At 36.0% G+C, this 27,714-nt stretch overlaps 1 protein-coding gene across 2 annotated transcripts in view; it reads left to right on the top strand.

The window, feature by feature from the left end:
* The window catches only part of LOC108972283 (kinesin-like protein CG14535), a 239,412-nt gene that overhangs the window by 202,560 nt on the left and 9,138 nt on the right, over nt 1-27,714 (top strand). For both annotated transcript variants that reach the window (XM_018938832.1, XM_018938833.1), the window contains 4 exons: nt 25,144-25,318; nt 25,834-26,043; nt 26,173-26,266; nt 26,504-26,707. In XM_018938832.1, the coding sequence (XP_018794377.1) occupies nt 25,144-25,318; nt 25,834-26,043; nt 26,173-26,266; nt 26,504-26,707 (683 nt within the window). The remainder of the gene's footprint in view (nt 1-25,143; nt 25,319-25,833; nt 26,044-26,172; nt 26,267-26,503; nt 26,708-27,714) is intronic.

The following is a 27,714-nucleotide window of genomic DNA, read 5'->3' as shown; positions in this document are numbered from 1 at the left end:
TTTTTTTTTATATACTAATGAAGGCAAAAGGCAGTCATACTTTTTTATTTAAGATTATGAAGAACTAATTAAGGATTTTAAAATTATATACAAAGCCGTACCATTTTTGCTCATAGTAGTATATAAAATGTACTTATATTTCAGAATATTTTCCAAAAATTTGAGTGTTTTTTTAGAAACAACGAGGTTTTCAATAAGTGCAAAGTTTTTTTTTTTTTTTTTAATAAAACAGTTTGGGATACCAATGGTATTCTTTATTCCTGCATTCGATAATATTATGAATGGAACTCGTTTTCTTTTGCATAGCCACAGCTATGCTTGCAGAAGTCCGGATGCTGAACCGAATTTTCGACGGTTTTCAGGCATAAATCGCCCAACACTGTTGCAATTTCACATTCGATATTTATACGATGTTCATCAATCGACGTTGGCTTGTTAGCTTTGAGCATAGACTTGACGTAGTCTCACAAGAAATAGTCTAATGGCGTCAAATCGCACGACTGATTTGGCCAATTGACTGGACCATTTCTTGCGATAACACGTTCACCAAACTTAGTTTTCAATAAATCGGTTGAGACATTCTCTGTGTGGCTTATGGCCATATCATCCAATTCGGGCTAAAAATATTCGGTTATCATTCGGCGGTAGCGATTCCCACAGTGCCGTTAATAGTAACGTGCCGGCCTTAATCATCAAGGCAGCACTACGACCCAGTGACGCCGGGTGCCCATAAACTGCGCCAAACCGTAATGTTTTCGGGATGCAATGGTGACTCATGGAGAACGTGTGGATTGCTGCCTGACCAATAACGCATATTTTGCTTATTGACGAAGCCATGCAGCCACGAACATACTACGATTCTGGTGCTCAAGTGTTTTCAATTCTAGCGTCAATTCGATCTTCTAAGGATGTGGTGGTAAATTTTGGTAGTAAATTTTAATAAATTCGACTAGTTATTTCGTCGTATATCTTTCCATAATGAAAGGGTAAACCTTACTGAAGAAAAAAGCGGTGAAAATCATGGCGTTTACCCCTTTATGTCTGCTTTCGTAGCGTCCATATTGAAAACTTCGTTAGATGGACCGATCGAAATTTTTACACGCCCTTCGTAGACATATTTTTTAGGCAATGAACGAAAGATTACGATTTTTTATACCACTCTGTAGTTTCACAGGAAACAATTTTTTGTTTTTTTTTTTGGAAATCGCCATTTTGTTAAGAATAAAAATTTTGACTAATACTTCAGTCATTACCTGTATTCATCTTTTACTTAACTGGTAACTTTTTGTCTGGTTTTTGAGCTTTTGAGATAATTTTTTCTCATCACCAGACACCTTCTACGTTGGTCCTCTAGAGAGTCGGCTACGGAATCGTAAGTCTTCAATTTTTTCGAAATGTATCGGTGTATATTGAAATAAATATATTATATTAAATGCTGTTAATGTACATTTTTTTATCTTCTGACTCGCCCAACGAAACAAACAATTTTTCTGGAAAAATCAATACTTTATAGTTGATCTTTGAGTGGTCAATGGAACAAACAAGTGTTATAGTTATACTGTACCCCTATACTCTCTTATTCTATATATATTTATATTGCTGGGACTTCAAAGAGGTTTCTTCTCATATTTTATCAACAAAACGTTCAAATTATTATCCTTTATTTGAGTCTACAAACCATAGAAGTCACGACACGGCACTAAAGGCCAGCTAGCTTTTTGCTAAGAGCTAAAATATATCAGCTTGGAACACAATTTTGCTTTGGGTAGGTTCAGAACTTGCTATTAGTTTTTCACTTGCGTTGTTGAACTTAAACTTCTCTTATTATTAAAAAATATAATAGTTTGTCAAAAAAGTTTTGCGGTATCTTTATAGAATTTTTTTTCATTTTTCAATTGTTCATAAATTTTTTTTGGGAACTCATGCCCAACTCTTGACCGATGTTACGGCTGCTACTATGCCGGTCTCTTTCGACCAATTCAGCGATTTTATCGCAATTTTCGACGACAGGCCTTCGGGAGCGTGGCGCATCTTCGACCACCTCTAACCAGAACGAAAACGTTGAAACCATCGTTGTGCGGTGAAAATGGAAACTGTATCGGGTCCATAAACTGCACAAATTTTATTGGCGGCTTGAGATGCATTTTTGCCTTTATCGTAGTAGACTGTAAAATATGCCGTATTTTCCCTTCATTTTGCTCCATGTTTGCGACGCTATAACTCACGAACGACTTAACGACAATCAATCAAACACGTGTTAGCGCGTGAAATGAGCTTTCCAAAAAGGTGTAGCATAACCCGAAGCGACGAATAAAACTAGAACTACGCGCTCTCAACGCCAACTAGCGAAAATACCGACTTTTTTGACAACCTAATATATTCAGCTCATAATCTTTACAATTTGAGCCAAAGCCTATATGTGTGCGGCACAGTTTTCTTGAAAAATTTGTAAAAATACCGTTACACCAACTAATTTCCAGCACTTACTTTACCGACTTATTCTGGAGGTTTAGAACAGATGCTTTTTAAAGCCAACTGAAGAAAATTCTCTTCAATTTAAAAATCCTCATCGTTCTATAAAATACAACATTTTAAATCTCCTTTTGTCCAAAAAAAAAAAATTTAATCTTTACAGCACTCAGGGCTAACGATTATTAATATATGCCATCCTTGAAATGCCGACATGCCTTTGCTGCATTAATAAAAAATGAAAAATTTCTTTTATATATGAATTGAATTTCAAACGCCATTTGATTGGAATGCAAAAGATGCCACCAAGAAAAAGGGTCCCAATTTGGTAGGCAGCGGCAACTGCAGAATTCCAATCGAATGACATATGAATGTGAATGTAAAGAATGTGAAAAAATCGAAAATAACTGAAAATAAAATGGCCTAAAACACGATTAATCAAACTAATAGTCGAGGCAAAGGCTTACAGCAGCAGCAACAAATAGGCGCCAAAAAAATGCTGTTATCCATTTTATCAAAAGTCATTTATCTTGCTTTCAATAGCAATCGATTGCGAAGCTGAGTGGAATAAGAAATTTTAAAACAAAAGAATGGAGCGGAAAGAGACAGTCCATGCTGGCGTGTTTAAAGTAGTATGAGTATGAGAGTCAGTGGGCATAACTGAATATTTTAAATTGAAATATTTTGGAAATATTTCGAATACATGTAGTTTAGTAATAGTTTCGCTCACCTCCAGGATGCTTGTAGCACCTAAAACTGAACGAGTTAGATATGGAGCTATATAGTATATTAGATATGGTATTTATATAGTATTCGGAAGACGAAACGAGTGGAATTGCGGTCTGTTCGTGTAACTGTCTGACTTGAAATAAAATTGAGATATATTAGTAAAACTCGATATAAGTCTACACTTGGCATATTTAGTGTTCGGCAGATAGATAGGTTGGCTTACAACGCACCTAGGTCTTTAAAAAGCTAACCGGGACTAAATTCTCTACACTGTTCATTTCAACCAATTCGTACTTCAGATGAAGTTTCTGAGTACAAAAAGTARAAATTGTTATTAATGGGCGTGGCGCCCTTCACAAAAAAAAAGGTACTCTGAAACCGCTCAACAAAAATTTTCCAAATTTGGTCCATAACATATTCTTGACATTGTTATGTTGGAGTTGGAAAAGKGTTGMAATTGAACATCARRACMAGATTCATTCTCCTTYTGATGGAGTCATCAATGAAGATATCGGAACACAACTTTGCATAGCTAGCGTCTCTAATATGCCTCAACTCTTCTTTAGAAAGAGTCAAAATTGAACTATAGCTGYTGTTAGTGTTGTTGTTATAGTGGCAGAAAACATTCCTGAAGTAATTTGGACCACAGTGCCAAGTTGGCAGTCCTTGGCCACATAATAATCAGGGTACGTTCCGACTACTTAGACCGAACTGTTGTGGAAACGAACAACTATACCTCTTCAGGTTCATTTATGCCATAGGATCGCAGTATATATGGCTAGCTTTATGACAGAAATATCGGTCAAGCTATGAGATACCKTGATAAAATTTTAGTCACATTGTTATCGGTATGACGTGTGGTACTAAAGATGAAAAAAATTGCTTAAGTATTTATCGTAGACATCAGCAACCTCATAAAATAATTTAAGATTTTCATGTTGACGTCGTGATAAGTAGGTATGGTATAGGTTAGGAAGCAAGATATATAAACTTGTCCTAAATTAAGGGGTTACATGGGTTTCCTCGGTTAAAAAATAGCCTTTTTTAAAACAAATTTTTCTCTTATAAAAAACTAAATATTTTATTTATATTTATACAGTATTAATAAAGAAATTGTGCAACTTTTGGAAGAAAATATTTTAAATTCGGCCATGGCGACGGCACTTGGGTGAATGAAAAAAAACTTAAAATTGGATTTTTGCAGACATTTTTTTAAAAAAAAAAAAATTAAAATTTCCCGACTTTTTTTTTCCAAAGAGTTGTAATGGAAATAAATCCTTCGTCCAAGTCTTTGAGGATTGAGTAGTTCTCGAGAAATCTTGCCAACCGACTTCAAAAACACAGTTTCAAGAAAAACGCGTTTAAAGACGGCGCACTTGGCCTAGCTAACCTCTTGCGCTGTATCTCAGAAACTATTAATAGGATCAACTTTAAAATTTAGGACAATATTCCAGAGGTGTTGTAGAATTTAATAAGGCAATCAAGAATTCGATTTTTTTAATCCCGCAAACTCATGTAACCTCTTGAGAAAATGTATTATATTGGACACCATTCAGGTTATAACGCGAATGGGTAAAAGTAATACATGAACTATCCTAACACCTTTTCAAGTTAAAGTAAATATATAGTTGTTGTATTCTTCAACTTTTTTTTTTTGCCCCAGCTAACACTAAAAGTAATCAAAAATAATTTTACAAAATGCATTAAAATTCGTATACATCTTCACCTTTACAACCATTGACGAACATGTGCAAATCTCATACTTTACTCTCTAACTTTTCAATTTGGTCATTTTAAAATTTCCGTGCATACAAAATTGAGTAACCTATTCCATTTATATATCACTTGTTTCGAAATAAAAATTAAATACTAAATTGTTGATGACGTTTTGTGACACAGCATATTTATGCCGCCGCATCCACCACGCTGGTCAACATCTTTCAATCCAAGACAGTTAAGAACGTTGTTTAAATAAGTAATAAACTCATAAAACAAAACGCACAAGATATAAAAAAAAGAAAAAATGGTACCACAACAACTTTCTACTTTGGAATAATAAAAATTCCGCTTTGCCTAGCTCACCTACAAGTCTGCTGCGCTCTTCTCAACACCCTAAGTGTACCCACACCAACACTAACTACACTGCAGAAATACCTAAGATACCCAACGGCGCTGCTAGTTACCCTTTCTCCAAACAAATAACACACAACGTAACTAGGAGCACCTTTCCTTACACTTTTAAATAGCCGACGAAGCAGGCGAGTCTATTTCTTGATTATTTGCGGTATTGAATGAGCGGTTGGCTGCATGAAGAAACTGCCAACCCATTCGTACACAAATGGAATACTAAAAATACCGCAAGCAATTGTACGACGTTTGCTGCCTACAATATCGTTTGCTGCTATGTTCTATTCAGCTGACACGATCACATTGGGTATGCGGTGCGTATACGTAACCTTCATTATTACTTTGCCACTTGGCCAGCGCCACAGCAGCGGCAGACAAATAATGAGCAGCGGCAGCGTCCCTAAGCATAAGTGTATACCTACACATATACAAACACAAAATGCAGTAAAACAGTGGCGGTGTACTGGAGGGGTTGAAGGGAAATAAAAATGTAGGCAATGAAGAAATGGAAAAGAAATTAAAAGTAAACTGTTGTTGTGGCGGCGATGGCTGGGTGGAAAAGGAAAGGTTTTTATATCTCTAAGGGTAAAAAAAAAATGTCGCATGTTTGCACGTCTCAAAAATTCCAACCAGCATGCTGGTGTTCACTTTGGAGCGGTTCGGTGGCGGCGTGTAGCAAAGAGCCTAAGCAAATACAAACAAAAGTTCTATGAAGAAAGCTTTCCTTATATTGATTGGGCGCTTGTAATACTCTGCCTTATTTTACTGCTTAAGGCCGCCTACTTACTTACTTGCGCGCGTACTTAGTTTTTGCCCCAAGTAATGCTTTCTTTGCTTTACCTTTTTTCCCCGAAATTGTTTTGTCACAAACTTTCTTTGTTGGTTGTAGTTGCTTTTTCCTTTATTTTTGTTGTTATTACTTTGGTAAACAAACGGAAAAGTTGTGACGAAATTGCAAGCACGTTGTTGCAGCGGGAATAGTAAAGCAGCCAACTGCCGCTTTTGGTCTTTGCGCTCTTCTTAGCTATCTTGCTGTTTTCTTAGCTGTTATTCTTGTAAAATTTTTTTTTTTTCATCTTTCTCTGCTTTCTTTGCTTTTCTTTTTGTAATTTTGTATTTTTATTTTCATCTTTCTTAATATTTCACTGCATCCTGAGCATGTGCTCTTCAGAAAGTTCCCAAAACGTGCTTCGAACTTCGACAACATGATTAGGCAGCTGACTCTGTTGAGCTAAGTTTACGTGCAAGAAAATGCACACATGCAGGTTCTTCGTTATAAACACACTTGTGCTCTTAGAAGCTCACAAATCTAAGCCTTTTGGCTAGAAATTCAATAAAGCATTATTCGTGTGGCTCGTGCAAGGCACCTGTTATGATATGTCGCAAGTTGTTGAGAATACTCAGACACTTTTTTCCAATCGACAAATTTGTTAAATTTGGTCGGCATGTATGAGTTTGTGGAAATCAATATTATTTATACTTATATCCACTCATTGAACTGCATGAAAGTATTAGGAAGCAAATTTATCGAGTGTTCTCAATATGAAAATTTAAAGTTTAGCAGTTTAAATTCTATAAATTAAAAGCGATTTAACTATTTCCTTTGTGAAAGTAAAGGTAGTTGCAGTAATACAAGCCATCTTCGATTCGCCAATTTGGTGCTTAAAACCAATGAAGTTCGCTCTTTTTTTTTAATTTATAAAGGAATACATGACCTACTTTATGGATTAAAAATTTTACCAGTATGTATGATTTAGTGTATACCAGTCATAACTGGTTCACATCAGTTGTAGGATATACTAGTTTTAAATTATATCATTTGTAATTTATACCAGTTTTAAATTATACTAATTGTCCTACAATTTATACCAGTTTTGAGTTAAACCATTTGTGATGTATACCAATTATGGGTTGTGTTATATGTTATTTATAATATTTTTAAAGTAAATAATTTTCGATTTACACTAATTATGAGATATAATGATGGTTTTTTATACCAGTTTTGATTCGTGTAATTGAATTTTCTAAGAATTTCAAATGAAATCATTTGCGATTTATATTTGTGATTTATACCAGCTATTATTTTTATTTTATACCAGTTTTAAATTTAACCGCTTGTCGTTGAACTAGTTATAGCTTGTTTCGATCGCCTATTAGAACAGTTTGAAATTGTCCCATTTAAGTTTATAATTTATACCAGTCTTTTATTTTTTTTTCCCCCCGATTTTTGCAATGGTAATGTAACCAGTTGTACAAGTTGTAAAGAAAACTATTTGCAATTTATACCAACAATGATTTGTATTAATCGTAATTTTTACCATTTCCAACAATACCATTTGTTTTTTATACCAGTTTGCGTTGATACTAGTTATTATTTGTTTAAATTGTAATTTATACCAGTTTTCAATGAAATCTCTTGTCACTTAAATAAATTAATGCTTGCATTAATTGCAATTTATACCAGTTTTTTGTTCGAATCGCTGCTTTGCCATCATTAATTTGTTATTTAATGATGAGCAAATTTTCCATTTTATTGACCAACTTCTACATTAAGCGCTTTGTAGTATCTAGCAACCGTTCTAAGTACAAAAAAACTGCTCATGACATCTATCAGTGATGTCTTTTGTAATAAAAAAATATTAGTTTAATAAGAAAGGACTTCTATTTTGTTGCATATTTTCATTTCCAACTCGACACCAATTTGAACCCAGGGCCGTCTATGTGCTGCTTATGTACATACTTAGCTCAACATAAGCCCATGTCTACTCTCACCTTATACTCAACGTTAATATATAATTTAGAGCAGCTGCCAGAAGTCAAGTTACCTGACAGTTGTTGGTTTTGGTTGGAAAGTTTTTGCTTTTGTCTTCTCGCTTTGATTCTTGTTTAATAAATAATTAAAATGGTAAGCAGACAAATAGTAATTTACAAATTGCGGTTTATTGATTACTATGGAAATGCGAAAATGTCTTTGTGTGGCAATTGTGGTTTGGTACACATTATAACATATGTACATACACAAAAAACCATTCGACAGAAATTTAATCATTTTGCAAGATGGAAAATATATTTTAATATTTTTTGATTAATACTGGGCTACGTTGCTAATTCGTAGCTTTTATTCAAGGTCAATAAACTAATTTTGGGTGATATTTGGGTTCGCGAATTGGAGATTTGGTTATTAAAAGTTTATATATTATATTATTTTGAAATAGCTCGAAGAGTTGCAAATTGATCAAAGACTGGTATAAATAAAAATTGGTCGAAACTGGTATAAATCAAAACTAAAATGAGGAAAATATACTTGAAAATAAAAGGAATAAAAGTGGATCCAGCTTTTTTGGAACAGGCCAAGTTTGAGTGATATTTTTATTCTTGGTCGAAATACTGCGAGAATTCAATTGAAGTAGACATTTGGCTATTAAAATTTTATAAATAATATTATTTTCAAATGCTCTTTCAGCCATAGCAATTAATAAAAAACTGGTATAAATCAAAAGTGGTATAAATCGAGACTGGTATAAATAAAATATACTTGAAAATTTGATATAAAGGTGGTTTCACCCTTTTTTTGGGTTACAAAAAGTTTAAGTGATATTATTGTTCATGGTCGAAATAATACGGAAATTCAATCCAAATGTACATTTCCATTTTGAAATCCTTCTGTACTAATTTTTTTCGAAAGATTAAGAAGGAGCGAATAGACCAAAAATTGATATAAAACAAAAGTGGTATAAATCGAAACTGATATAAGGAAAATACATTTTAAAAATTTTAGAATAAAAATGGTTTCACCTCTTTTAGGAACAGACCAAGTTTGAGTAATACTTTTGTTCGTGGTCGCAACATTACAGAAATTCAATCCAAGCGAACAATTCGCTGTTGAAATTCTATTTTACTTAATATATTTTTGCTAAAATTCAAAATTAAGCGAAAATATAAAAAACTGGTATGAATCAAAAGTAGTATAAATCTAAATTGGTATAAAATATCTGATGGTATTAACGTCGGATTTGTAATTGCACTCAAAAGTAAATGTTCAACCTCAAATTTAGCGAGCAGAGAAACAGCGAATCGAAGAGGGCTTATATAGGGCCAATATACAATATTCTAATAATGGATATTTTGAGGAAGCTTAAAATATTACAAATTCTGTTTTTATAAAACTTATACAATTTTTAAAGCGGTCTCTTAAGATTAAACAAGGTTTTAAGAGTTTTCATACCTGCAATATGAACTTCTATATTTTATGCCAGTTTACCACTCTGTAAAGAAAGCCCGAATAGTAAAATGTTAGTATATATATTTTTGTACAAAAATTAATACAAAATCAATATTAACTCTTAGTTAAACGGTTATATTGTATATCTGCTAGTCTTCAATGAAAGCGCTTTCGTATTAACCGGATTTATGACATTTCTCTTTGCTGATTTCCACAGTTTTCTTGAAAAGCGTCGCCTTGCACTCGATATAATCGATAATTTTACCCACTCTCCATCCATTGCAAAGCTACTCTAAATATTTACCGGCGCTTAAATTTTTTATGACCCTCTCAGCTTTATAGCGGGACTTTTAAAAACTCATTATGCATTGAGTAAAGTGGCAAAATGCCACGACAAATGCGAAAATCAAGCGGAAAAGTGCTACGGAAAAGCTAAACGCTAACAAAGCGCAGTTAAAAAATTCTAAAGAGAGTACGACGAACGAAGAGACATAAAATTATTTACGATCAAAGCAAAAGCAGTACGTCAAAGCTGTAATTTGCAAGAGTCGCAGCGAGGAAACGTTTACTATGCTTAAGCAAGTTGAATATACTTGCTTGTGTATGTGTGTGTGTTTTTATTATATGAATATACACAGATTTATATGTGTATATATATATAGAAGAGCACATACACACACACTTATGCAAAGCGAAATTTTATCACCTCGTAAAATGCAAACGCTTTTCTCTCTCACCGTTCAGCATTTTCATAGGCGCTACACACCACTAACTCTATCTGACTCTCGAACTCAACCATTTCCTACTTCGTTTATCCACTTTTCGTCTTTGACGCATTTCATGTTGAAGCTCCCACAAATACTTGCATAATGCGATTTTAACGCCACACCACTCATATACTTATGATTGCTGGGGTATACATATATACAAGTACATACATATTTATGTTGTTGTGGCGGCTGAGCGCCTTATAGTGCCATCGAAAAGCACCAATTGCCATTCTTGCCATCGGCATTCAGCACCGTTATCAGCAAAAACGTATTACGCGCACGCCCTTTGGCGTCGTGGCAACCCTGCTCCCGAACTTTTATTTCACTTTTCGCGTTTTTTCCTGCATCGCACGCCATAAATCGCAACAAACTAAGTTTACAACATAAAACCATTTACCTAATGAGACTTTTAATAAATGCCATTTTGATTTTTAGCCTGCTTGTTGCGCTTATCGTGTTCTTTTCACAATTGTATTTCAGTGTATTGTTCGTTACGTAAGGTTATGGCTAAGCTTTCCTGTCTAAAATCCTTTAAAATTTTTATAGTTTGGTTACACTGTGCCACAAACTCGAATTTAATGGTGTCTATAGCCACAAACGCTTAGTTTATCCTAAAAAAGTAACCTACATTTTCAGTCTCTCCATTTTTCGAAATTTGTGGAGATACGAGCCAGCTTTGCAAGGAATTTGACCGCACTAGCGGACAATTTGATAATTTGATCTCAGTAAATGGTATTTGTTGTAAAATCATGTGGCAGTTGTTCACTTCTTTGGCACAATAACCGTGGGTCGGTCGGGGCGGAGAGCACAAAACTTCGCCAGTTGCCTCTACCCTTTGCGTGGTCACGTCAGTTGTACGTCCCCTCGAGAAGATAGGTTGCTACGCGCTTGGTTCTGCCCTTGCTTCCGTCCGTTCCCATGAGTCCCGAGTCCAAAGTGCTTTATGAGGTTAGGGGGGTTTCAGAGGTACAAAAAAAAAGCATTTTCACGATTTTTTTTTTAATACAAGCAATCATATATTTGAAAAATATAATATGTTATTTCAAATGTATATATTCGAACAATATCTCCTGAAATTTCGATACAAAAATGTTGAAAATGCGGTCTTTCCCTGGGTGTGTCTCAAAAAAGTGCTCTCGCCGTGGACAGCATAACTTATTATTGGTTCATATAAAATTGAAAAACTAAGCATATTCTGTTAGTAAATACCTAAATCTCGTTTTTGAATGTAGGAAATAAAAAATTTTTAAAATTGTCCTTCTTTTCTCGGACTTTAAACAAAAAATCTCATTTTTGGTAAAATTTTCGGCATTTTTTGGTCAGAAAAATAAGTTGTAATGAAACAAGAAAAAATCCTTCATTCAATAACTAGATAATATTATTTCAAAAACGTGTACATGTACATGTAATACGAACTAAATCGGTCGATAACTTTTCGAGAAATCGTGTCCACCGACTTCAAAAACACAGTTTCGAGGAAAACGCGTTTAAAGACAGGGCACTTAGCGCAGCTATCCTTGAGTGCACAAGTTCTCTAGCCGTATCTCCGAAATTATTACTCAGATCAACTTTAAAATTTAGGACTATATTCTAGGGGTATTGTAGAATTTAATAAAGCAAACAAAAAAAGTCGATTTTTGGAAATGCGAACGACCTCACCGAACCAGTTTTATGTATATCTATAATATGTATGTATGTGGACCCACTGAAAAACAGGTAAACGGTTCTATCGGCTTGGTTGAGAACGCTTCCTTAGACAGAGGTTAGCGTGCTTGTTTTGTCTCAATACCCTTGTGATCCATATTAATAGTATATGATTCCTCGTAATAACCCTGTTAAGCTTTTCTATGAACTCCAGAACCATTGCGTATTTCATTTCATAACATACCATTCCTGAACACTTCTTACTTCAAGGGGCTACACCAGTGTGACGCATGAAAAATTAGCCGATTTTCGCGAATATTTTTTTAAGAGAAACTACGCCAATGAATATTTAAAACTTCCTTAAAGGTAATAAGGCATATTTTCAGCTATATTTTAAGATGTTATTTTTACAAAATTGTTGAAAAATAACAGAGTTATGGGCTCTCTTCGGAGGTGCCAAAAAGAGTAGCTGAAACGAAGAAATTTGAGAAGTTTATTAAACTTAAAAATACATACAATAAAAAATATACCAAATGAACAAAATGACGTAATTTTGAAAAAAAAAATCGTTTTTTTTAGGTAAAAAATGGTCGTTTTTTTATGCCAAATTGACAATTTTCAAACAATCAAGAAGATCGTACGTCATTGTATAGTAAATATATTCAACAATACTCAGTTTTAATTTGAAGTCAATCGGTTAATTTCTCGTTGAGTTATGACGCCAGCAATTTTGAAAGATAACGTGTTTAAAGTTTCACTCAGTATTTGTTTGCACCACCGAGTGATCGAAGTGTAATTCCCAGGATATTTATGAAAATATAAGCTTTCGAAAAAACAAATAAAAACTTCTTTTTTTATTTTTGTATTTTTTTATTTTTTTTTTTTTTTTTTTTTTTTTGGAAAGTGTCATACTGGTATAGCCCCTTAAATCAAAGGGTACTCCCGCTATAACTCACTTGGCTGCATATTGTTCAAGAACAATGCTCAAAATGATCCAAGCAAGCAAGTTCACTTGCGCTGACGCCATCTTGTTCGCCGTTACTCACATGAAACTAACGGGATAAACGTCATTCATTGACTGTCTGCTGGTATGGGCTCACACTCTATTAAGTATAGGGATCGTATATGTTAATTCAGTAGAAATAGTAGTTTTAAGTAGAATAGAATTTTTTATTCTGCGAACTATGTTGTCGTAATTTTTATTGTTGTTGTCGCCGTAAGCCACCGGAGTTAAAGTCTGAAATTACCCTGCTTTAGGTGATCTCATTATGATGACTACCCTTGTCTTTTAAGACACTATGGAGACAACTGAATGAAAAATTGTGCAATTGGTTTAATTTTCAAAAGGCTTAAATTAGAAAATCTCGGATCTTAGTTAACTCATCTTCCGAATGAACTTTGTAAGGCTAAGAGCTTGCTTCATTTACATGTTTCTCATACCTGAAATTGACGAGGCTTTATTCAATTTTGTTATTTCTGGAAACAATTCTTCTACAAAATATGTAGACAAAAATTAATTTTGTCCTTTATTTAACGCTTCAAGATGGGAAAATTAGTATGCTTTAAGAGCAAAACTAAATTTACTTCCATTATATCGTTTGTTGTTTTTCCATTGACCATTGGCTTTATATTGTTTCAGAGTTTTCCTTTTTGCCTTTTACTTTTATTGTACTACTTGCTTTATTAAAGCATGTAAAAATTTGTAAAACCTACAAAGTTGACAAAACAAGGGCTACTCTAGTCCAACATTGTTTTAGACCCCAGCGGCACTGCGAGCAGGCGTCACAACAAACTCAGCGGCAACAAAAACATGTCAAAGTGAGTTAGAACAAAGAAGTACAACAAAATGTATACCATATATAGTATATATGTATGTACGAGTGTATGGTGTATGTACATTTGTGCGTAAAACCTCTCTAACTGCCATAAGCTACGGAATTGTTATGGAAAGCGCCTCAAAATATGCTTTAGCATATTTTAAACTTTTAACCTGGTTTTGTCTCGTAGCAGCTGACATTTCTTTTATGATTGTGTATATATGCAAATATACGCATACACAAGTATATCACTATGTATGCGTATCGGCTGTTGCGCTGTAGTATGTTGTTACTTGCTTGAGTTGTTATATGGTATATATGTACTCGGACATATACATTAGGGCTGCTCAATATAACCGATGGATTTTGAACATGTGATTTTTCTTCAATCAAGTTATAGTTTTTCGACTACAATAGTTCAAAAAATAGACAATTTATCTAATTTAATGCTAAAAAATTGTCTAACGTTATAAATGGTTTCTAGTTGGTGCGACATGTCCACGAAAAAAGTTCACTATTCAAAAATTTACTCCTAATTTCAGTTTGAAGCACTTCTTTTAATAACTGTCACATAACGGAATCAGCATAGGTTATATAGGTAGGTAAGTGGGTAGGAGTGTAGCCCTGTTGTCTTTTGAGCTTAACTAGAACTTGCTGTGCTTTTTATACTCTCGCAACAAAGTTGCTAAAGAGAGTATTATAGTTTTGTTCACATAACGGTTGTTTGTAAGTCCTAAAACTAAAAGAGTYAGATATAGGGCTATATATACCAAAGTGATCAGGATGACGAGTAGAGTTGAAATCCGGATGTCTGTCTGTCCGTCCGTGCAAGCTGTAACTTGAGTAAAAATTGAGATATCATGACGAAACTTGGTACACGTATTTCTTGGCTCCATAAGAAGGTTAAGTTCGAAGATGGGAAAAATCGGCCCACTGCCACGCCCACAAAATGGCGAAAACCGAAAACCTATAAAGTGTCATAACTTAGCCATAAATAAAGATATGAAAGTGGCACAAAGGATCGCATTAGGGAAGGGCATATTTGGACGTAATTTGTTTGGAAAAGTTGTCGTGGCCCCGCCCCTACTAAGTTTTTTGTACATATCTCAGAAACTACTACAGCTATGTAAACCAAACTCTATACAGTCGTTTCCTTTAGGCATTTCCATATACAGTTCAAAAATGGAAGAAATCGGATAATAACCACGCCCACCTCCCATACAAAGGTTATGTTGAAAATCACTAAAAGTGCGTTAACCGACTAACAAAAACGTCAGAAACACTAAATTTTACGGAAGAAATGGCAGAAGGAAGCTGCACGCAGGTTTTTTTTTTTAAATTGAAAATGGGCGTGGCGTCGGCCACTTATAGACCAAACACCATGTCTCAGGAACTACTCGACCGATTTCAATGAAATTCGGTACATAATAGTTTCTTAACACCCTGATGACATGTAGGAAATATGGGTGATATCGGGTAACAACAACGCCTTCTTCCAATATAACGCTATATTGAATTCCATCTGATGCCTTCTCTGTATAATATATCCACAAACAAACAATGATAGCGGAATAAAACTTTACACAAATACGGTATTTGATGCGAGAATATAAAATGTTCATATGACCCTTCCTTACTTGTTATATTTGCTATCACTTTTCACTTCCTTCAAACCATTTTGAGGTTTCGATGAAGCTACTTATGTCCGATTGGTTTTTGTAGAAATCCATTCTAGGTTTGGTGCTTGATGGATTCCAAGTGTTCTGTGTCGGATCTGTGATAGGGCTGGGCATCCCTACTATTTCACAGCCATGGTAGATGTTGTTGTGGGTCCAAAATGAGATGCATGTTCTCCAAAATGTAGTGCCCTGTTATGGTAGCAGTTACTCTGTAAATACTTTTTCTTACCTATATAATATTTCGTTAGTTCTTTTCTTGTAATTTGTTGGCCATAACGGTTTAGTTATATTACATTTTGTTGTGTTTTTCCATCTGTTATTTGCAAGTTGTTGAAATTATATGTTAATCACTCTTTTAATTGATCCTAGTGGACTTGGTATTAGCTCTGCCTCAGATTCGTTAAGGAAAGCTTCGTCTGCTTTTTCGTTGCTTGTCTTCTAGTGAGCTTTGTGCTTTCTGTGTATATTGCTGCTTTATGTATCCTCTCATAGTTTTTCCATAGAGTTTCGCACGCCTTATCCATGCCCAGTACTTACGCTTAGAAGATGATAGTCGACTTCGGTAGACGGATAGAGAGATAAATGTCCCGATCATCGGAAAATACTCGCGTGTCTACTCCGTAGTCCATTTTGAACCCGTCGTTATAGACTGAGATGATATCTTCTACCCTTATTATGTACCTTCCCTATTTCGTCTATAGGACATCCTCACCTGGAAGTATCCATTGAAATCCAACATTGGGAGAATGTAGTCTGATTTATTGACGTATATGCTATAGTAGTCTGATATCGGCGTATCCGACAGATGAGCAGCTTCTTGGGTAGAAAAGACTATTATAACTGAGAAACTAGTTCGCGTATATACAGACAAACAGACGTGCCCGCGGACATGACCAAATCGACTGGGCTGGTCACACTGATCATTTATTCAAAAATTTTGTACAGTCCACAATTCCTTATAGACGTTACAATCTTCATGCCAAAACTATGTAATATACCCTGCTTAGGGCATAAAAATATATATATGTATATTCTTCAAATGAAAAACGACCCACCCTAATAAAAGGCAGTGGTACATTTGTACATACCTACACATAAATATCTACTTTTTGATGTATCCCAGTTTTTTTGCGCAACTGTCGTCCATCATGTCTCGTCATTCCAGACCTATCTTTCTATTGTCATTCCTCTGCTGACTCGCTTTTTACGCCGCCCAAACACAAACACATTTATACACGGAGTAGAGCAGTTGCGCACTTGTATTTAAGAGCATTTTCCACCAACTGTGTGATTGGGCTTGTGACCATGTCAGTCATTGTTGCTTCATTTCCATCACGTCAAAGCTACACGTACAGCTTAAAAAATATATTTCATTCGGCGCACTGGCAGCACACAGGTATTCCCTCGAGGACTCACTGTAGCTGTCTGTCTGTCCAACTGTCTGCCACTAACGCTTCTTGTTTTACAGCAACACGGTTGCGTATGAGAATGTGTGTGTGTGCTTTTAAATATATTTTGTAGAGCTGCCCTGCGGCATTTCCAGTTTTGTTTTCCTTTTCAGAAACTTTATATTTTCCACTGCGGACCTTTCGCACAAACGCTTTTACTGGATTCTGCGCTTGCCAAACATTTTCGCTTTAAAATTTAAATGCTAGATTTTCTTGCATGTGCCAACGGTGCTTTAAAGCGTCGGTTTGTTGACACCCGAAGTGATTTGTTTGGGAAAATACTTTATAATGCTGCGATTAGCTTATTTGTAGTAAGGCTAACGGTGTATTTGAGGTTATTATTTGAGTAATTAGTTTGAAAGTTGCAATAGAAGTTAGTGAAAGCTGAAAATGAAGCTTACTTTTAAGGATATAAATTAGGTAGTTGATAAATCTTGGTAGAATTTATAGTATTTTGGTGGAAATAGTAGTGTTTTCTATGATGGAAAATGTGTAAAATATTCAGTCCATGGTTCCAGTACAATATGCAGGGGCTCAGTAAATGAAAAAGCCTTCTAAGACGACTATATAAAACTAATGTCTTTATAGACCAGCTTCTCAAAATCAGACATACACTTGAAAGTTTTAAAATATCTGCCGAGCTACAAAGGACCTGTGATCACCACTTCTGAGGAAATAAGTATAGATTCGACCCAAACCTGAATTTGAACTCACGAGCATATGTATGTATAATAGCCTACTCGGCTACAACAGCTTTTTGTACTATAAAAGTCGTCATTGAAGTCGATAAGCGTTCAAAAGGCCGTAGGCTTTCCAAATCCAAAGTGCCAAGCACAAAACGTTTCTGAAAACATGTTGAATAATTTCTCTCCTTTTGGACCCAACCGATCTTATTTATTTGATTTTATAATTTTAACATTCGTTTTTTCGACTATTTTCACACTCTCATAACATGCTGCTACTGAGTATAATCATAACCTAAAGCTAATCGAGATAGATATAAACTCGACAAGATGAGAAGTTGACGAGACGAGTTGAAAAACAGGGGCTGTTTTCCACCACACCTCTTGGCTAATCAGTTAATCACCACGGCCACTCCCCAATAACGAGGATGGTGAGGAAGAGCCTGAAAGGTGCAGGTGTAAAGAATTGTTGAATGGGCGTGGCAGCTTTGGGTGAAATCTTATATCTCAGACACTACCGGACCAATTTCAAAGCTAAATTTGCGGTGTGCAGTTACCTAACCATTCATATTATACGCTATAAAAATGGAGAGTGGAAATCGGACGACAACCACGCCTACTTCATAACTAATATTCCATATGATTTTTTCACTTTCAGTTGACAAATAAAATACCAATGTACCTTAAAGTATATTTAATGTTATGACCAAAAATTGTAAAAATTGTGATATAACTTTTCAAGAACCCAGGCACCAAATATCTGAACTGCAGGGCATTTGACTATTTTTTTTTTCCGAACGTATGGGTCAATATTTGAGTGTTGAAATTCGGAGAGAATATCTTTGTGTTGACCAGTTTCCCAGTTGCCATAATGGTTAAATCGGGTCAATACTTCGCTTAGCTCCCATATATAATACCAAATTTAAATAACTTCTAACTTTCGGTTGACTTTGTACCATATCTATCGGTAAATATGGAAGAAAGCTTCATGAAATTCGGAAAGTATATATTTCTAATAATAGTGTGTCTCCTTATCTGAGATTGTAAATAATGAATGCAATACTTGAGGATACGGGAGCACCTAACCGCTCCCATTCAACCCATGGAGGTTTTACGGTTCCATTCCTTGCTAGCTCATCAGCTTTACATTTTTCTTCGATTCCGCTGTTTTCTGGCACCCATACCAATTTTACCACAAAGACACTCGATGCTATACATAGGCGAAATTAGGCATCCATAGACCAAAAGTGAATGCTGTTATTTAGTTCAAGGCTAGTATGGCCGCTCTGCTATCTGAGTGGATGGTCACTGCACTGAATGAGATCTACTGCTACAACCTGAGCTTGGAAAAGACTGTAGGAAGTCTGAAGCTGAAATTGATAAAGAGCTCATGACAGTAAACCAACCTTCACCTCAAGCTTTGACCCATCCGTGAAGAAGCATACTGCACCTCTCCTCCAACTTCGTCTTTCTACCCACAACTCCCTCGCCGGTATATGGGCAGAAAAGTAGCCATCAGAGTTCGGTTTGGCGACTCTATAATTGAAGTGATCTGGTGGTATGACATCAAAGTGTGTGAGGATTTACGAGTGTTCAGACACTTATTCCGACGATGTTTACAGGCTCTACTTATGTGCAATATATCGTTAAGACCCATGGTTGAGGTGGATTCTAGCGAACCAGACATGCTGATAACCGCCGATCTTTGAAAGTTCTCGAGTCAAGTATGGTTTTCAAAAGCCATCCACCACATAAAGTCTCCATAGAACCTAATGGGCTTGATTATGGTATTGTAGAGCCAGAGGATCACTTTCGGTGAGAGACCTCACCTTTGGTTTGACCAGAATAAGGCAATCGATGCCTTTTGTGCTCTCTTGGATATTCGGCTTCCATTAAAGCTTATTATCCAGGATGAGCTCTAGATATTTCATTGTATCCGTCGGTTGCTGACGAATGTCTCCTATTTGCGGCAGCCCTTTAAAGACAAACCTGCGACATCAAGCGAATAAATCGCGAAATGAGTGTATGGTCCAGAGTACGCAATCTCCAAACTATAGATTTTAGTGACGCAAAAACGCATATTAAATAATTTAGCCAAGCCAAAATTCAACTACTTTATAAGCCAAGCCTTGCTGACGTTTCTTCCAAAAAAAATTGGTGCAATGACATTGACTTCTAATTCTTTCCGCACAAATGCCAGCACACAACAATTTCTGGTATTAAAATCGACGTCAAAGCATAGAAAAACGATAATAAACCACAAGGCATAACGAAAGCCAAAACACCTCGCCGCCTTCATGCATTCGGGAAATCGTGCACTTTTCACCGCATTCCCACACACTTGCCGGCATAACTTAACCTCTTTTTTGGCTCTTTTGCTTAAAGCACCGAACAATGATATATATTTTTTTCCTAAAACCTGAAGCTGCAGAAGCAGCGATGTGATATGCAAGCTTAGCAGTCAAAGCGTACAATCTCATAGCTGACGAAAAAAAATCAGCCTTTGTGTTTGCTCAGCTCACCGCTTCTTTTTTTCCCACACACGCACATCAAACGGCTTTGCCTTGTGCCGCAGCGTTGGATTTTCCTGCTTTGCCGCCACAAGAGCAGACTGCTTGGCTGGCAGTATCACGCTTTCATGCAAAGAACCTGCTTCAACGCCTAAATGTATGTTAGACTATTTTGTAGTTATCATTGTTATGTATGCGTATGTGTATGTGTGCCTGTAATACTGTCTGCTGCTTATCACTGCTTTTGTGGCATTCGCTTTACTGCGTAGCATAACCAACGAAAACGCAACTGAGCCTCGGTTCTCTTGTTGTGTGAATCCTTTGAAATGTGTGAGTAGCTAACTGGCAGTCGAATTCTTTGGTGTTTCTTTTTTGGTATTTTTTCGGGAGTTTCACTTTTTTCTGCCCCTATCATTTTTATCTTCACATTCTTTGTGCGCATATCTCTCTGTTGGTTAGTTGCCTCTCTTGACAATACGTGTCTTCTGTGCTTTGAAGTATGGAAAATTGATCTCCAACAAAATGAAGAAGTGCATAAGTGAAACAAAATATTTTCATGTTGACGTTTAGGTTTTGTTTGACGCATTTCGTCCTTCTTTCAATATATACTCGTATATACTTTAAGGTAGCATTTTTTTCATAATTTTCTCACTTTTATTTGGTACCGTACCACTCTAAATGGTGCTGAGTATTTAACTCGATCCGTTTCGATCTAATTCGAACCGAACCACGAAATGGTTTTAGATCCTTATTCTTATCATACAAGGTGCTTTCCAAAGTAAACAGAATTTTTTGAATATTTTTTTTAATTGGCGGCCATACCGGCAAACGAACTAAAACACTAGTTCGACATGCTTTTGAACGGTGCAAGAAGCTGTATTGAATCCGAGGAAGACTATTTTGAATAAAATAAATTGATTTTGACAAAAAAAAAGCATTTTTTTTAAGTCCTGCTTACTTTGGAAAACACTTTGTAAATATATTCCTTGCTTTGAGCACACTTTCTTTAATTTCTACGATCTCCCCTTGCTTGAAACTGCAATGGTCTGGTAGACGGAAGCTGATTCTGGTTGTTACTTCATCGAGCCTGATTATATGATATATGAATTTTGAAAATTTATGGTATTGGATAGAAACAGGAACCTCCTAAGTAACTATCTAAGATGGACCCTTATTACAGGTGGCTAAGGAGGAGAATTCCCCCAGTCTAAAAGCTGACTTCAATACCAGTCGCTTACGGAAAAGGTCTGTTGTAAAATGACGTTTAGTATCTGACTAGACGTTGTTCTCAGAGCTCCACTGAAGCATATAATAGATCAAAAAGCCCCCGTCTGGACACATAGATGGCGCTAATAGAATAAAATCCATATTATGTAAAGTTAATCCTAACATTGAATAGGTGCGAGAAAAATTTTTACATTTCGAGATTTCATTTGTGTATTATCTCATTTTGAGTGAAGCAACTTCTTGATTGTAAAAAAAGGATACAAGGAAGTGTCTCGTATTGATAAAGTATTGGCTTTTGAAGAGAAAAAATACAGTTGAAGCAAATACTAGGTCTGATAAGTTTGCGGATACTGCGCCAGGAAAACCCACCAACAAGGATTTGTACGCTATGTTTATGCTTGGTGAGATGAGCACGGAAAACGGTGAACATAGTAGACGACCAAAAGAGGTTATTACCGACGAAAACATCAAAAAAGACCAAAAAAAAAATTTGGGTGACCGTAACGTGAAGTTGTTCGAGATAGTTGGTATTCTAAAGATATTAATTGAATGTGTACCTCATATTATTCACGAATGTTTTATTATTAGAAAGCTCTGGGTAAAATGGGTGCCGTGCGAGCTCACTTTTGACCAAAAACAACTACGAAATATCCATACGGAGCAGTGTTTGGAGATATTCAAGCATAATAACTCTAAGGGTTTGACTCAATATGTGACAATGGACGAAGCATGGTTTCATCATTTCACTTCGAAGTCCAATCGACAGTCATCCGAGCGGACTGCACACGATGAACCCGCCCCAAAACATGGAAAAACGCAACACTCTGATGGCAGTATTTTGGAATGTTGAAATAATTTTTATTGACTACTTCGAAAAAGGAAGGAAAGGAAGGAAGAAAGGAAGGAGTTTTGGAGACAAATTTCATATTAGAAATGGCTCCATATTTTCTGTATATACATTAGGGTGATTAAAAAAAATTTTTTTTTTCTTTTGGTACTCTGAAAAATAGGTTCCTAGACATCTCTAGGGTAGCCTCTCCAAGAATGAGTTTTTAATTGTAAGGGGAAGGTCCTCCTACTTACAGTTTTCTATTTTCTCTTATTATCATATAGATAAATGTATATCTCGCTTCCAGCTACTTGAAACAATATCTTGTTCCTTAGGTTTTGTAGGAAATTAAATGCTCTACAAAAAAGGTCTCCGCGATTTTTTTCGTAAGCCCAACGATTTAAAAGATATTAACAGTTAAAGTTTGATTGTTTTTTTTTTTTAATTTTTTATTTTTTATGAATTTTATAACTCAATGAACTAAATTATTATGAATGATGAAACTCATAGGTTTTTGGAGAGGCTTTCTGAGAGGTGCCTAGGAACCTATTTTTCAAAGTACCAAATGAAAAAAAAAAATTTTTTTTTTGATTCACCCTAATATGCAGTGATATTTGACGATGAATATCTCGTTAACGCTTAACTTAATCGAAAAATCATAAGAGACCATTTTTATAGAGCAATAAATTTCCTACAAAACTATGAGTTTCATTATTCATAATGATTTTTTTTTGTTATTGAGTTATAAAATTCATAAGAAAAAAAATTTCCCAAAAATAATCAAACTTTAACCGTTAATATCTTTTAAACGGTTGGGTTTACGAAAAAATCGCAACAGACTGTTTTTGTAGAGCCTTCAATTTTCTACAAAATGTAAGGAGCAAGATATTTTTTCAAGGAGTTGGAAGCGAAATATAAATTTTTCTACATGATAATAAGAAAAACTAGAACACTGTAAGTAGGAGGACCTTCCCGTTACAATTAAAAACTCATTCTTGGAGAGGCTACCCTAGAGGTGTCTAGGAACCTATTTTTCAGAGTACCAAACGAAAAAAAAAAAATTTTTTTTTTGAATCACCCTAAATACATACTTTGCTTCTCATTTCCTTTTGCCTCTAATTTTAGGTACATATGTATATGTATTTATATCTACCATATTTATTTAAGCCATTCACATGGCATCTGAATACCTTTCCAAAGTTGCTACTGTACATGTACATACATACACATTTTCACATCGCYTATGCCATACTGTATTCCTCTTCACAAGAGGTTTCGTTCCGTGTGTTAATGTTGTGTAATAATTAATGTCATTAACATCATGTCTAATACGGTTATTATATTGGGGAATCATAATTGTGTTTTGGGATTTTTTTTTTTGTCTTAGTTATGTTCAGTTCATTTCACCCGTAACTAACGATTTTTGTGGCTGAGGCAACACTTTTGAGGATTTCTGCCGATTCACACATACACATTTCGTAACGAAAAGTAGGATAAAAGTTGTCTGAACTTAGAAATTATTTTCCAACAGCCAGACGGCCAAACAGAAGGAAATTAATAAATGTTGTGCTCTTGGTGGAAAACACAGTTGCGAATAAGGAGATACTAAAGGTTTCTAAATATAAAAAAAAATGTATAACTGCTACTATATCTATAATTATATGCTTATAAAGAATTTAGGTATTAAATTTTGGAAGCTTTAAATTGAAATTTTTAAAATCTTTAAATTAAAATGAGCTTTGAGAGAGTTAAGTTCGGCTAATTTTTGAATTTATCGGTTTTAAATAAATGTACTTAAAATCATTTTTGTAGATTGCTAATGAGTTTATAAAGCTGAACTACAAGCTTCGTAGATTAGGTTCGGTTCGATGTATTATTTTAGTGATCACTCTAGGACTACTATATGCAGTTCTTCACGAAGCCATAAGAAGCCTTCTCTATTCGATCTTAGGAGTCATCAAAGTGCCTTGTAGCGAATGCAAATTTTCTCAGATGTTTAATTTCTAATCACACGATCTCGGTGGGATATCTGGATATCGAAAACGTGGGGCAATCAAGAAGAAAGTGTTGAGATGTTTCCCTCGAACATCAGCCAGGCGTATTCTCAACCTTACAGCATGGAAGCCGATAGAGCAATGTTCTTTTAGAATCGCCACAACCAGCTAGATGGCTCACTGAGCCACTGCTTACTGAGGGCAAAGAGCTGACTGGATCTGTTATGATCGATCTTAGACCAAAAGTAACTTTCGACAGCGCATAAGCCAGCTTAGACCAAGCTCCCGCGAATTCCAACTGTCCATCTGTAGAACACACGAGGAGAGAGAAGTACCGATCGGGGCTACGGTGCCTTTCTTTGCAAGCCTTACGCTTACCTGAGATAGCGCTGAGGCCTTACACCCATACTAGTATTATTGCAAAGTGACTCGATGCCATTAAGAATGAGGTTAGACTTTCATTAACCAGCGCCGAGCGCACCGTTAGTGAGTTCAATACTAGTATCGCCTGCATAGTCACTTCTCAAGTTTCTACCCGATGAAGAACTGTTAACTCGAGTTATATAGTCAGAGGACAGAATACCTAAGAAGGTTAAAAAGCTCAATCCGCTATGGTTTTGTCTTTTAGGTATTGATTTTTTACTTTACGGGACTTCGATCTTGTGTGCCAGTTTCAAAATAAATAAATTTTTATATATGATACAGGTAAAATCCAAATACAAGCATTTTTGAAACGCTGTCGTTTTAGTTGAATTTAGTGGGAATATCGTAGATTCCCTCCTCGTCTAACAGAGAACTATTGCCCCCATGTCTAAAGTTTCTCTACTCACTTATTTTATCAAAACACAATGATTTAGTCTTACTATAAAAAGGTTCATAAGTCACTTCAGAGCCTTCTCATCACCCTAATATAACATTAAAGCTTATTTAAAACTTATAAATATTGATTTCACTAACTAATCGTGCTCTCTATATTCATTTCTTTCTTCCCATAGGGCCGCACAAAAACTCGCACAAACTCACAATTCGACGAAAAGTCGCACCGCCGAACTGCCAAACGCCAGCGCGCGAAATGGTGGCTTTTGTGGGGCGCTACAGCGGGCACCACCGCCCATGCCACCGGGTTTGGCGCGTCGACTTGCGAACAAGGAAAACTACGGTATCGGCAAGGTAAGTACAAATAAAGCATAACTCAAGTATTTAAGCATATATGTACCTAAGCAACTAAGTATGCAGAGGCACAGGCATAACAAAGTCGGCTATTGCATGACGTGTGCCATAAAAACGCGATCCAATTACCGTCTGCGATTTACCGCTAATCATATCGGTCTGTCAACAATGACGCTAGACATTATGCGAGGTGGCGGTTGGCGGATGGCAGGAGCGCCAGCCCGTTATGAAGTTAAAACATAAATCTACTTTAAATTACAATCCGCAGCAATTAAGATCACAATCAACGGCGCTACTGTATGAGCGCTTCATGTTGCACAAACACAGTGTTGTCATTCATAAGTGGCGTAGACTATATAGTACAAAGCATAAATATGCGACATTAGTCATAATGAACTCGTTGCAAACCGTTTTTTGTACACATAATTTATTTTCCGTTTTTCTTTTTTATTTACTTCCTTTAATTTTTATTTATTTTTCATTTGCACTTGAATTTTGTGCTTCGTGCTTTGCAGGTTAAGGTGATGTTGCGTGTCTCGGACGCGCACACGGACACGGAACACCCGCACTTCATGGCGGTCGATAAGAAGAAACGCCAAGTGACGCTGACAGATCCGTCGGCAGCGAGCGCCGTCGCGGCCTCGACGTCGCAGGAGCGCGGTCCCATGGTGGCCGCGCCGAAAATGTTCGCCTTCGATAGCCTCTTCACGGCGGAGGATCAACAGGTGAGTGCGCGCAATCGTCAGCAGCACGCGAAAGTTCTTAAAGTCGCAATTTATCAAGCGGCAAGTCATTATTTAAAACTTTTACTTTACTTATGCGTTCGCTTTTGGCGGCTTTCTTTTCGTCCACAGTCCGATATCTGTGCTTCCGCTTTGTCTGAGGTGATACCCGCCGTATTGGAAGGTTCAGACGGCTGTCTACTCACGATTGGTTATCCGAATTCCGGTAAGTTTCCGCTTTTACTTTTATCATTTTCATACTTTTCGCTTTGCGCTCACTAACGGGAAATGTGCAATAAATTCTAGATTAATCGTAATCTCAACACGCTTATCGCACATTTTTCTTCCTCACTTTTTTGTTTTTTTGTTTTGTAATTCGCCATTATGTTTCATTGTCTCTTTTGCTTACTTTTTCTCGTTTTGTATTCATTTTTGTGTGATTTTTTTTTTCGTCGTTGCACAGGTCAACCGAAAACCATGTTGGGTGGCGTGAACCCGCCCACCGAATTAGGTGCTATTCCTTGCGCCATTTCGTGGCTGTACAAGGGCATTAATGAGCGGCGTCAGAAGAGTGGCGCGCGCTTTTCGGTGCGCGTCAGTGCGCTGGGTGTCAGCGCCACGAAACCGGACTCGAGCTCGAAGGATTTGTTGGCGGCGCATGCGACTGGTGAGTAGCGGAGCGTGTTTCAAATATGTCTATTAGTTAACTTACTTTAAGTTCGGAGATTAATAGCTTTACTGCATTGACACTGCAGTAATTTGTACGCTTGTATTAAGGGGGTTCTTACTTTTTTTCAAACGAAATTAATGAGAGTTCTGGGAATGTCAAAAGGAGGGACTTAATGTTAAGAGAAAAGGCAGATGAAGTCGCAGCATTTTTCGTTATATTGTATATTTTCTAACAGTTTCTTTACTTCAGTATTTTTATCTCTATATAGAGCAGGGACTACCTAAGGTCCTCTATGCAAAAACGATATAAAATGCATTAATCTACCAGCCCACGGTTCTCAGCATTGTGGGATCTACCGATCAAGTTTCACCAGGAAAAATTTGTGCAAATTATTCACTTGCCATTTGATACAAACGATGTTGGGAAGAATTTTGTTCTGAATTTTAAATCATAGAAAATGAGATATTAAGAAAATAGCTTAAAACTGACGGAGATTTCACCGATTATTATTTTAACTTTTCTAAAATAATTGCTCGAACTGTATAGTTCATAGGTCTTCTGAAGATTTTTCACTTGAAAAAGTTTTCAGCTCTAAATCTTGTTGCCTTGCCGTCTATAACAATTACCATATTTTTATTGATCTCAGCTGTGAAGCAATCGGTTAGATCATGTAAGCCCTCAGTTTGCCGAGATGAGTTCCAGATGACTTATAGTGCGTTGATTTGTTTCTGTGAAAGAAATGACTGTGATTGATTTAAAGCACTGAGGAGGTACTTACTTAGCAAGGATGTTCCTAACTCCTTTGTCCGGTCCTCTAAATATTTACTTTTTTAAATAGTGGTCGAAGTCCAGGGTTAGAAAAAAGAGAGATTAGACTATACTAAATATCTTCAAATTCTTTTTTGACTCTCGCAACAAAGTTGCTAAAGAGAGTATTATAGTTTTGTTCACATAACGGTTGTTTGTAAGTCCTAAAACTAAAAGAGTCAGATATAGGGTTATAT

Source organism: Bactrocera latifrons, unplaced genomic scaffold (genome assembly GCF_001853355.1).
Source record: "Bactrocera latifrons isolate USDA-ARS-PBARC rearing strain unplaced genomic scaffold, ASM185335v1 scaffold_39, whole genome shotgun sequence".
NCBI classification, from domain to species: Eukaryota; Metazoa; Arthropoda; class Insecta; order Diptera; family Tephritidae; genus Bactrocera; species Bactrocera latifrons.
The sequence above is the reverse complement of the archived record's forward strand: the minus strand, read 5'-3'. Positions and strand labels throughout refer to the sequence as shown.